Below are 12,167 nucleotides of genomic sequence, written 5' to 3' on the forward strand. Positions count from 1 at the left end.
GTTTCTCAGAATATACCTAGGGTTATGATATTTACAGATATCTAAAAATAAAAAAGATATGGTGTTTCTACATCAATAAATCGTCGATGGCCTATGCTTATGGCAACTCTCACTCTGATGTCCATCAGGTAGCTATTTTCATTTGGCGCCTCTTCCATAATTTATGGGGTTAAGTCTAGCATACTAAGATAATTTAAATTTTGTAATAAAAAGAACTGAAAGAAAGGACTCAAGAAAATTACTCAAATACTTAGTTTTATTCTCATGCATGTAATTCTATGTTTTCGAACTCAAAATATGTATTTTTGTATAAAATATAATATTTATCTAATTATGCATATTATATTGAAGCTCAGGAATACATGAAATCATTTTCTACATGATAGCTAACTCATATGCATTCATTTTATTTCTTAATGATGCATAATTTCTATAAATATAACTACATAACATGCAAGGTAAAAACTACATTATCAAGTATGTATAATTTTATGCAACTATCTCGTACATGCAAACAAAAGCATTGTTTATTGTTAACTAGACATGCTTATAATATCTCTTACCTCTAATGCGAGCATTGAACTCTAACCTGTAATCGAGTCTCTCATAGTAGTAATAGGATTTTTTTCAGTACATAAAGACTCACTTAATTGCTAAAGAAACATCTCTTATATTTTATAAAATTACCAAACTACCTCTCTAAAAATGATTTGTCAGACTTTATTTTCTGTGTTGTGTGTTTGCTCTTGAAAACAGAATCTGAATCCTAATTCCAACAAATTAAACCATCCTAATTCCAACAAATTAAACCTCACCCGATTTTGAGTTCGATGTGAGAAGTTATGACTATTTTACTATTCACTTGCTATAAGGGTAATTTGGTCTTTTTCACTAACTTGATTCAGTTTAGGTCATAACGGGGCTCGTTCTGAGTTTAGTCCAAACTTGACTGACTGAGCTTAGGTATGGTTGACCCAAGGCTCCCTCTCTTCTCCTCCCCCCAAAACCCTTCAAAAACCCCTTCTCCTTCTCGACTCCTCCTAACCCCATCACCTGCTTTCCTTTTCTCCTCTTCCTACACCGCCTTCGATACCCCCCGGCTCGCCGATTCTGACCCTTCTTACAGCCTATGGATACCCATCAACTCCCCGTTTCTACCATCTTCTCCTCCTCTATCCTGGTCGATACGACGAGCGCACTCTCTGCAATATCTGCAGCGCGAAGATGAAGACCACCAAGGAGGGGAAGAAGAAGAAGAGGGCACCATGAACGAATTCATCTCCAGATTCGTCTCCATCATGCGAGAAAAGGTCTCTGAGGCCTACCCAGATTGCCACAAGGACACCATCAACGGGATGCTTATCGTCATAATCCAGAGGGTTGTCGCCGAGTTCGAGCAGGGTTCGATCGAACATATGGTCTCGGATCCTTCCGCTTCTGCCTTGGCCATGGGAGGAGTTCAATCCCACGACGAACTCAGCCATGACTTGTGGGCGACCGTCTGGGAGGTGAGCAACCTCATACTGGAAGACATGAGAAAGGCGAGGAAGAGAGAGGAGATGAAGAAGTGTTTGCAGTCGGAGGACGTCAAGGAGATGTGCCGGTTCGCGAGGGAGGCGGGAGTGAGGGGGGACATGCTAAGGGAGATGAGACTCAAATGGGCGGAAGAGAAATTCTCTGAACGCGACTTCTACCGGAGCTTGGAGCGTCTCAAGGTAGAATCTGATGTTGCCGATGCTCAGTTAATTGAATCATCGGATGACGGTGTTGGTGCCTCTGGTGTTGTTGCTGGTGAGAAAACGTCCCCTCCTTCGGTTTTATTGCCACAGAGACTTGGGAATATCAAGTATCGAATATATGGACTGGATATGTCATACCCCGAATGGGGCGATGTTGCAGAGAGGCTGCGCCAGGCTGAGAAGGTGATCACTCCGGAAGAATCCAAGTTGATAACTGGAAAATGTAAACTGGTTACGCAGAATATACTGTCATTATCGGACACCGAGGATCCATCAGCTTCGTTGGCAGAGTGGGCAGAACTTCTTGAACCAGTGAAGGTGGATTGGTTGGCTTTACTGGATAAGTTGAAAGAACGTAATCCCGCACTCTACTTCAAGGTCAGTAATTCTACATCGAGACCAATGTGGGCCATTTTGGTTTTTCTTAGTGTTATGTTGATTTTATCTATCCCTCACTGATTCTTCCTTGCTACCTTCCCACTACTAGAGTTTGAATTCACGGTGAAATTTTTGGATATATATGCTTGATTAGGTTCCAAAGTCTTCAATGTGTATCCTGAATGATGTTATTAAATGCGTACATCTTATCAACTGTGTATTCATAAACAATCACAAATTTTGGCGATATTTTCAATTTCTAGAGATTTTTAGATTGCTAGGAATTCAAAGAACATGACAAAATCACGAACTCAGATTTAAATATCATTAATTCAATTTAATGCTAGATCTTTTGCTGCCAAGAAAAACTGAGAACAAGATCTGTGATTTACCCATTCAATTCCCAACTATATGCTAGTGGACACTCATGTATTTAGGAGTTTCCTCCCACAACACTAAGACTCTTGCTCACATTGGGTCAGTATTGGTAGCCTTTGGCACATCTTTTGAACATGAAGACCAGCACATTATGACTGATCTAGCATATGGATGTTGTGTTATTGTATTTTTTTAACTCATACTGCTCTTTGTTTGCTGAGATGTAAGTAATTTTCAAGCTTGAATCGTGTATGCATGTTTATGTCTGTCTATGTGAGCAAATTTGTTAGATATTTTATTGAAAGTTACACAAATATTCTCATGTTCAACACAAAATTGCATGTGAAGTCACACTAAGAACATCAGTGATATGCCTAATAAGTGATTACTTTTATGTAATCAATCCCACATCATGAATTTTTCTAATAATGCTCTCATTGTCACTTCCTCCTTGACCATTTAAAAATACTTGACCCTGTAATTTATTTTTCTAGCTATAAATTGCAGAATATGTAGTTGAATGGTATTATTTTAGCTTTCATATACCAGATTTTATTTACATATATTCTTTATTTGATCCAATTAACATATGCACCAACATCAGTTCACTGTACTTAAGTGCAATTCACAACGATATTCTAGCCTCATTTTGGGGCATCTTATGACATGTTAGCCATAACTCTTTATCTTAGCTGGTCCTATGTCACAATGTCTGACAACCTAAACTAACAACAATGTGATGTACGACTACACAATTCACAATTCTTATGAGGCAGATTTGAAATTGGATGTTGCTAATAGTTTCGTATTGGAGGAATTTTATAGTTAAGCAAAGGGCATTGATACTGTGGCTACACTCATAAGAAATAACCAAACCCTATTCTACTGCCACATAATGTAGATCATAGAACACATGTTTCACCATTTATTCCTCTAAAATTTTTATGGATGTGAAAATTCCCTCTAAATGTTCATTAGCTGCTCCCTTTCGTTATTGTTAAAACTTGTACCTGTAACACTTCAACTTATGTATATGTATATGTATATATAGGGACAATATAAGGCGATTTGTACCAGGGTTACCGGAAGCGCCTAGCTAAAAGGGGAAGTGCGCTTCCCCGAAGCGCGCTTCCGCTTCGGAAGCGCGAAACGTCGTGCTTCCGAAGCGTAGGGGGAAGCGTCCCCCTTTTTTGGGAAGCGCGCTTCCCTTTAATGGGGGACGCGTTTCCCTTTAATGGGGGACGCACTTCCCTTTAATGGGAAGCGCGCTTCCCCCTCGCTTCCCTTGTTTTTTTCAATTTTTTGTATTTTTTATTTTTTTTATTTTATTTTTTTCGCTTCCCCCTCGCTTCCGAGACGCTTCCTAGGTCGCTTCTGAGACACTTCCTGAATCGCTCCTAAGTGGTCCCACGCTTCCCCGCTTCCTAAAATTTTGAAAGTGCCTCGCTTCCCGCTCCTGCTTCCTCAACTGGCAACCATGGTTTGTACCATGATACCATACGGTGGTACACACTCTTGTTTGTATGGATCTAGTGACCAAATGGTAGATCTAACCGCAAAAATGTGTTTAACATGGTTTATTTACTATGTTAAAAAGGTTTAGTCATGTCTAATACATCATATGATCCTATTTTTGAGATTGAAAATCAACAGCTCACAATTCATGAAAATAAGGGTGGTCTAGAAAAGGTATATAGAACATTTTCTGTCAACTTTGACATATGGAAATAGTAAATAAAACATGTTAATCATGATCCAAAGGTTGGATTTTGCATTTGGAGCTTACATCTATGTAAATCAAGTGTGTACCACTACAGAAGCTCGCATATATATATATATATATATATATATATGTGTGTGTGTGTGTGTGTGAGAGAGAGAGAGAGAGAGAGAATTTTTTTTAAAACTATACGATGTAGTTGTGAAATCATGGGTGCAAGTTGTATCCACTCAATCTTGCCTCAGAGATGTGTTCAACACATTTTTTGCTACGAAGCGCACCTTAGATCATATTTTTTTGACATAAAAATATGATTTTTTTCTTATTCTTGAAAATTTGGTAGATTGTGGGGTGCTGATTTTTGAAGCCCTTGAACCTTATTTAATTAAAGTAGAGGGCTGGTATCAGGAGCTCTGGAATTCAATTTCTCTCATCTTCCATTTTCTGTTGAAATGGTTTGTCTTGGTGAAAATTTTGGTAGTTGAAATCATGCTTAGATGTTTCATTGTGGGTCATCTAGGGCTTTAAGACGATCCTAGGTGGTGAGATAAACTTTGTGGTAATCTTAGACAAAAGGTAGCAGCAATGAAAAGCTTTGCGAAGCCTACATAGAGGCACAAAACTAGTCCTTTTTTGTCATATTGTATTCATGTCAAACTAGTAGCCTGAACAGCATATTAAGGCAATATTGATGTTAGTGGTGATTTTGAGTTAATAAAAAGCTTGCATCTTTATGTAAAGACTTGGCATGAATTTTTTAGCTGCTCTTTTTCCACATTCATGCTTTTGCTTTTTACTTGAAACTGTATTTATTTATTTATTTATATGATCTGGATAGAATTAGTACTTCAAGGTTATATTAGAGGGAAAAGGGAAACGTTTGAAAGGATTATTTTTCACGTAAGCACTCTTTTTCTTATTTAGTTGGTTTTACAGAGTAGATGCTTCAATGTTGCATTTGTATTTTGGGTTAACAACTTAATTCCCTTTTTTATGTTTAACTTGTTAATATCTTATCTGATTACAGGTGGCTGAACTGATATTGAGCGACCAGTCCTTTGAGGCTGACATTCGTGACTACTTAAAGCTAATAGATGGCCATGCAAGGGAAAACCGTGTAGAAGATGCTGAAAGGGTTATTCAGAAAATGATGGCAAAAGGGATTACTCCAGAGTCCCAGACATTCTGATGCACACAATATTAGTTCATATGTACAGCAAAGCAGGCAATCTTGACCGTGCCAAAGCAGCATTTGAGGACATAAGAAGCCATGGTTTCCGTCCGGATGCAAAGGCATACAACTCTATGATCATGGCTTATGTAAGTGCTGGACAACCAAAGTCTGGAGAAGCTCTCATGAGGGAAATGGAGGCAAGGGATATAAAACCTACTAAGGAGATATACATGGAGCTGCTGAGGTCCTTTGCTCAGCGTGGTCATGTTGATGGAGCTCAAAGAATTGTTAATACAATGCAGTTCGCTGGTTTTCAACCTGATTTGGAATCATGTACATTACTTGTTGAGGCATATGGGCAAGCGGGTGATCCTGATCAGGCGAGGAACAACTTTGATTTTATGATCAAAGCGGGTCACAAGCCTGACGATAGGTGCACTGCTAGCATGATAGCAGCTTATGAAAGTAAGAACTTGCTAGACAAGGCACTGGCCTTGCTGCTGGATCTGGAGAAGGATGGTTTTGAACCTGGGGTTGCCACCTATACGGTCTTGGTTGATTGGCTAGGCAAGCTGCAGCTGGTTGATGAAGCAGAGCAGATCTTGAATAAGATTGCTGAGAAGGGGAAGGCCCCTTTCAAGGTTAACATAAGCCTCTGCGACATGTATGCAAGAGCAGGCATCAAAAAGAAAACACTGGAAGCCCTGGGGATTGTTGAGGGTAATAAGAAAAGCTTGCGAGTGGATGAGTTTGAGAGGATCATACATGGTCTCCTAGCAGGTAGGCTTGTGAATGACGCTAAGAGAATCCATGAAGTCATGCAGGCACAGGATCATCCTTCATCAGAGCCAATCAAAGTGGCACTCATGGCAGCTCAAGTAATACCTCGTCAAAAACCAGTGACCAGATAAGGCAGCCGACCAAGATCACATATTGGAGTTTCTCTCCCTCCCTTGCTGTGTGTCAAGCGTATAACATGTATTACTTCTTTTTCTGGTAGTTTTCACATAATGTAAGGAAGACCATGCCTGGTTAAATATGATTTGAAAAAGAAACAAAAACGCCATCAATACAGTGATCTAACTTCAGAAGCTTCTTTCTTTCTTGTGATGATCTATAAACATTTGAACAAATTTAGGCATCCAAAAGACCAAAACAGAATGGTAGCTAACTGGTTAACGGTGTTGAAAGATATGAATCAGATAATCTTGGTGGAAAAAAAGAGAAATGGAAAGAATACAGTTGCCTTCTCCTGGACAGAAGAGCTCTCATAACCCGATATGTGGTCATGCATATCGGCCATGTGGTCTGTATTGGATGGCGTCTGTTCTCTAGAAATTGTTTGGTTGATTTTCATTTTATTTTGCTGTGCCAATGTCTCAAGAATGAAGGCCTTTAGCTTCCTCTTTTTAGTCCATGACCATGATTGCCCGTCCTCCTGGAGGCACTAGGTATAATGTGCAAGGAAGCGTACTACGCTATCTGATTCAAGTTCGTGAAATGTTTGGGACATGCAAAAATGGAAACTTCAAGCTCTCGATCATGGTTTGGGCTGAATAGTTTGATCAAATTCTTAATCAATTTCGATTCATAATCTTTTTTCTTTTCTTTTTTTGAAAGCCCAGCTGGGGTTAGGCGGACCCCTACCAGAATAGTCGCCGCCCCATGTGGCAGAGGGATTCAATCCTGGGCCTTCAGCTTGACATTGGACCCCATTTACCACATGGGATACCACCTCGGTGGTACGATTCATCATCTTGGTTTAGTCAGATTGTGTCAATTGAATTTGGTGAGTTGGTTGCACAATTTGTTAGGGAATGAAGCTTCGACCCATGGATCCAAGAGACAAGCATGAAAAAAAGCAAAAGGAGAAAAAATAATCACACTTGGTTCGACAAGAATTGCCTATGTCCACGAGAGCCTTCTTCTTTATTGAGAATTGCTTCCTTTAAATAGGAGTCTTTGAGTTTTACAATAAATCTGCCAGTATTGTTGAGTATAACAAGAAGTCTAGGATAAAATTATAGAATTACCCTCCCAAAAAACACGTCTCGGGGCTTAACACCTTCAAACCCCCACCTTACGAATAGGGCGCCGACCTTCTGCCAACTTACTACGAAGTTGGATTTGTATAAAATATAGATTTATATTCAGGTAGGAAACATGCTCCACACTCCTTCAACAATCTTTTATTATTGAGGGGGTTTACCACATTTGGTATATGCTTTGCTCGGGTAGGCATTATCTACCCGTTTGGGGTAGGCTTTCAAGTTATTTATTATTGTAACCCCATTCACTCAGGTCTTGAAACCAATAAATCATTTTGCTTGTGAAGGTGATCCCCGAATTTACATGTGTTTTTTTTATAGGATGGTGCATTATTGCACTACGAGGTTTATTATAAACCTCACCTCATTCATCAACATGTCTCGCATGTCTTATAGTACACATAAACAATCCGGTTTTCATAAAAGATTAATGCTTTTATTTTTTTTAATCAAAAGGAGTATTCTTGGAAATTAGCATTTATCAAAACGATATCCCAATCCTCAAGTCAAGGTAGACCTAAGTTATTCCCTTATACATATCGGGAAACTTGATGTACGTGCGATCGGAGTTCACTTAATCGAAGTTTCACATTTTTCTCGTTCAAAAATAGATTCTGTTGCATATTTCTGAAATGTATCAAACTTTTTCATTTTTGAACAATCTTTTGATGTTCGAACCACACAGGGTTAATGTTTCATAAAGTTCAATAATTAAGAATGTATGATGCATGCGAGCATAAAATCTCACACACATAATTTTTAAAAAGAGCATTAAAGCATGCGTACACATGTTAAAATGTGTGTACTTAAATAAATCACACGTAATTTAATAAAGTGTACAAAAAACTGCATACGTAATAAAGCATTCATTTTAACAGAACTCCTTCAAAAAGACAATAAATTATAAATGTCATGCTTTGAAGAAAGCACTCTTGAAGTTAAAAAACAGAATTTGACCATTCTGAATAAGATATAGCAGCACAAATTAACATAGTAATGTTAATTCTGTTTAAACAATTGAAAATGTTTTGGGAAAAGGAAAAATGAAAATGTTCTTTGGGATTTCATTGAAACAAAATAATGTGCAAAACAACCAAACCACGCCCTTTTGAGAAGTGGTACTTAGATAAATATTTTTCTAAAATGAGGTTGGCCCTCCTGAGCCAGCTCCTTGCAGTTGACGAGTTAACCCACTGTCCAACCCATGTCTGGATCATGAAGTGAATGGATGCCTATTACAACTGTAAATAAAATTTTACTAACCTCCTTGCCATGCTTAGCTATGCATCCTTTAGGACCTAATGTGACCACCGCCCATTGGCAATTTGCAGCCAAAAAATTCAAAGCAGCTTCTGCATCTGTCTTTTCCTGACCCCTAAAATTCAAGATTAGGCAATTATTCTCTCTATCACCAAAAAGAACTACCTCATATGCATAATAGATAATCAGATCAACCTAAAAGATAATACCTCATTAACTCTCTGGCCTCATCCTCATTGGCGAAACAGAGGTCGATAAACCCATTCTCCAACATATCTAGAAGTTGAGACTTATAGTCCCGAACCATCTGCTCAATGAAAACAGTTTGAATTTATGAATTCCACTTTACCAATTTAGAGTAGTTCTTCATACATTTACATCAAATGATTCAAATACATAAAAGGATTTTTGAAGCTTCACCTCAAAACTTGCCAGGTCCATAGACACAAGTACCCCTTCTAATTTTGCAATTCTAATAGCTGTGTGTATCAGTTCTAAGTTTAAAATCCCATATCTCAACACCAACCACTGCATATATTAAGGTAAATCAACTTATTTAAAAATTTAAACATTTAGCAGACACATATCACATACAATTATGGAATAGAGGTTCTTAATAGCATTTGTGCCATAAAATAGATGAGTATTTCTTAGCCCCGCCTTTGGACAGCATCTTCACAGTTTCAAGAAAACAATTTTTAAGAAGCATCTAAGAAGCGGAAAGGGAAAAATGCAAGTGGGGAAAAGAATCAGAAGAGACTGGAGTCACTGAACAACAAGAACCAAGCTAATATATACCAATTTCAAAATAAAATCTTCTGTTCAGGTTTTGTCAAAGAAAAAAAGCATGTCTGCAATCTCTGCTTGCTCAAAAATGAGTTCAAAATGTCACCATGAAGAAAGTGGTGATACAATGAAAATGAGAATATAGTAAGGAAACCACCTTAGAACCTCTCAGATCTTCCCTAGTAAATTCATTGGCCTGGACAAATAAGAATAAGATCAATAATGGGATAAATGTATAACTACCAATTATCTCAATTTTCCCCACAGATAGTCAAGCAGAGTGGATGCACCTGAAGTCTTACTGCACTTGACAGACATGGCCTCATGGTACGGTTGCCCAGTGCATCCACAAGGCATGCACACTGCAATTCACTCACGGTTAGTCCCTTAAAAGAGATATCCAGAAGATCTTTGAGAAGAAATACTCATCAAAAGCCGTGCAGAAACAAGTTGATGAAAATTTACAACACCTGAGCAGTTGGCCCCTTTTTCATCCTCAATCTTGATAAGTTTACTCCATTAGAACTCATGTTAGATACAAATAATTTCCCCTGCTCATCATCACCGCATGCCCCAACAATTGCACATGAAATACCAAATCCTGAAGACAAACCTCGGACGGTGTTGGCTACACTACCCCCTGCTATGGTCCTTATAGGAGAAATGCCTTCAGACAATGGAACAATATGTGTGTTTACTTCACTGAGTATATGTTCCAGTTCTGCATTCTGCACCTGTTTATCAATCAAACAATTTTGTAGATCTAGTTAAGGTTCACGATCATAAACAGAAAACCAGAGAGGACTGGCATTCAAACAGTATTCTTTGGAGCTATGAGGTTTAGTTTCAATTTCAACTGCAATTAAACAGTACACTACTATGGCATTGACTAACAGGAAATCCATTTCTAAAATGAAGAACTTGGATTTCTGAACCTTGGCATGGAAATCGCCATAAATGACATCAATCCCTAGATAACAAGGAAAAACTTTGTGACGATAAAAAGAAAAACATGGATTATGCCATGTGTACTCCATTTTACTGGATAGAATAATCATAATGAAACAAAATTCAGAGTCAATGATCATGTTCTCAAAGTCTAAAGGAAAATAGTAGGATCAAATCGGTTATATTAATGCATTAAAAAAAATTGGCATGTGGAGATGTGTTCTTACAGGGTTAAGACAGATAAGTAGGATTGGGTAGGGTAGTAACTGCAAAATATTACAATGTAACTTACCACCTTATCCCACTTTTTTAGGATAAATAGGTGCATCCAAATGTATATAAAAGTGAAAAACCAGAAAGCAAGTTTATCATGTATTCCACAATTCAACCTCATGAAGACCATTATAAAGAAACATCAAGCATACGGTCAATAATCCCTTCATTTGATAGCATGCAATCTGTGGCATTATGAGACTCGTTTTTGCATCCTTAGACTATCTTGCTAAAAAATACGAAGAAAAGCAGTAACATCAATCCAAATGCTAAAAGAAATTACTTGGAGCAAGATTCTGTAGTGTGTAAATGCCTCTTCTCACAACCGAACCTTACTGGTTTCAACCTCCGCATGCGGAATTCACATGAAACTAAACAACGGTAACCCAGGAAAGAAGAAAAAAACTGCAGAAATCTCGTGAACGTATAACAGTTTGAGAGTCATACAGCATTACATCAACAAAAAACAAGAAAAAACTGAATATGCTTCAAAATTCAGAGATCATAAATGCAAAACACTGCACTCCAAGAACGACTAGAACTCAACACCACCGACTTCCTCCTCCACATGAATCTACGCATCTTATATTACCACTCCAGAAATCAAAACTCAAATGTCGGTCGTAAAAGGGAAAAAATACCGTTAAAAACACCAAAAGTACCATCTTTTTTCTCCTCTCATATCTTTGCCTTGTGGGCAATATCAAAACTTAAAAAAGAGTCAGCTAACAGCATAATAACGAGACGCCCACATGACCGAAAGTGCAAAGGATATACAGAGAAGAGGAAAGCCCAATAAGAGAAGAGTTAATGGTAAGATTATCATCCGTTTGTTGGGTGTTTCTTTTACCTGTTGGGAACCTCCTCTGTCTCCTGGGATGGTGTCTAACAGATCCCAGTCTACCCTAATGACGTGATCGAGGAGTGCGGATGGCTGAAGGCCTACAACGAGTAGCCGAGCCGGACCTTCCTTCTTAGGGATGAAGGGGGTGGGGAGTTCTTCTGCCCCCATCTGCCCAGTTTCTCAGGAGCAGCCCTCCCCTCTCGCCCCACTGCACAAACCAGCTTATATAATACGTCACAAGGGAAGAGAGAGAGAGAGAGAGTAGGGGTACGAATCCAGACCAAGTCTTCAAGGACATAACAAAAATGCCATCATCCCTATTATTTCCTCGCCAAGAATTTCCTTTGTTATCCGAAACTTGACTTAGTTCGTGTAGGCCTTAATTTACCAACAATTCCTCTTACCCAATATGGTCCTGAGAAACTATAAATTGGATCATGTATAGGGTTTGCCAATTCATTCAGGTTCAATTTCCACTGGTCCTTTCCACGCTTTAGCTGGTCTGAGTTTTGTGCACCGAACCATGAATGAGTCTACCCCACCCCACCCCCCCAAAAAAAAAATCTAGTGTGAACTTTTTCTTGAAGGTGAAGACTGGGGCTCAAGACTTGCGCTGCAA

General features: G+C 38.6%; 1 protein-coding gene and 1 pseudogene across 1 annotated transcript; one reads left to right on the forward strand and one right to left on the reverse strand.

Moving 5' to 3' along the window:
- The first annotated feature begins 965 nt into the window (after positions 1 to 965).
- Positions 966 to 6,404, forward strand: LOC149826979 (uncharacterized; annotated as a pseudogene).
- Positions 6,405 to 8,463: 2,059 nt separating this feature from the next.
- On the reverse strand, positions 8,464 to 11,817 carry LOC149826980 (putative fructokinase-4). Its single transcript, XM_090020189.1, has 7 exons — positions 11,555 to 11,817; positions 9,954 to 10,217; positions 9,774 to 9,845; positions 9,641 to 9,679; positions 9,118 to 9,225; positions 8,907 to 9,004; positions 8,464 to 8,812 (listed from the first exon to the last, which is right to left on the reverse strand). The coding sequence occupies exons 1-7, from the start codon at positions 11,714 to 11,716 to the stop codon at positions 8,623 to 8,625; spliced, it is 933 nt and encodes a 310-aa protein (XP_089876315.1). The 5' UTR covers positions 11,717 to 11,817; the 3' UTR covers positions 8,464 to 8,622.
- Positions 11,818 to 12,167: the final 350 nt, after the last annotated feature.

Source organism: Nuphar pumila, chromosome 10 (genome assembly GCF_984573655.1).
Source record: "Nuphar pumila chromosome 10, dmNupPumi1.hap1.1, whole genome shotgun sequence".
Lineage (NCBI taxonomy): Eukaryota > Viridiplantae > Streptophyta > Magnoliopsida > Nymphaeales > Nymphaeaceae > Nuphar > Nuphar pumila.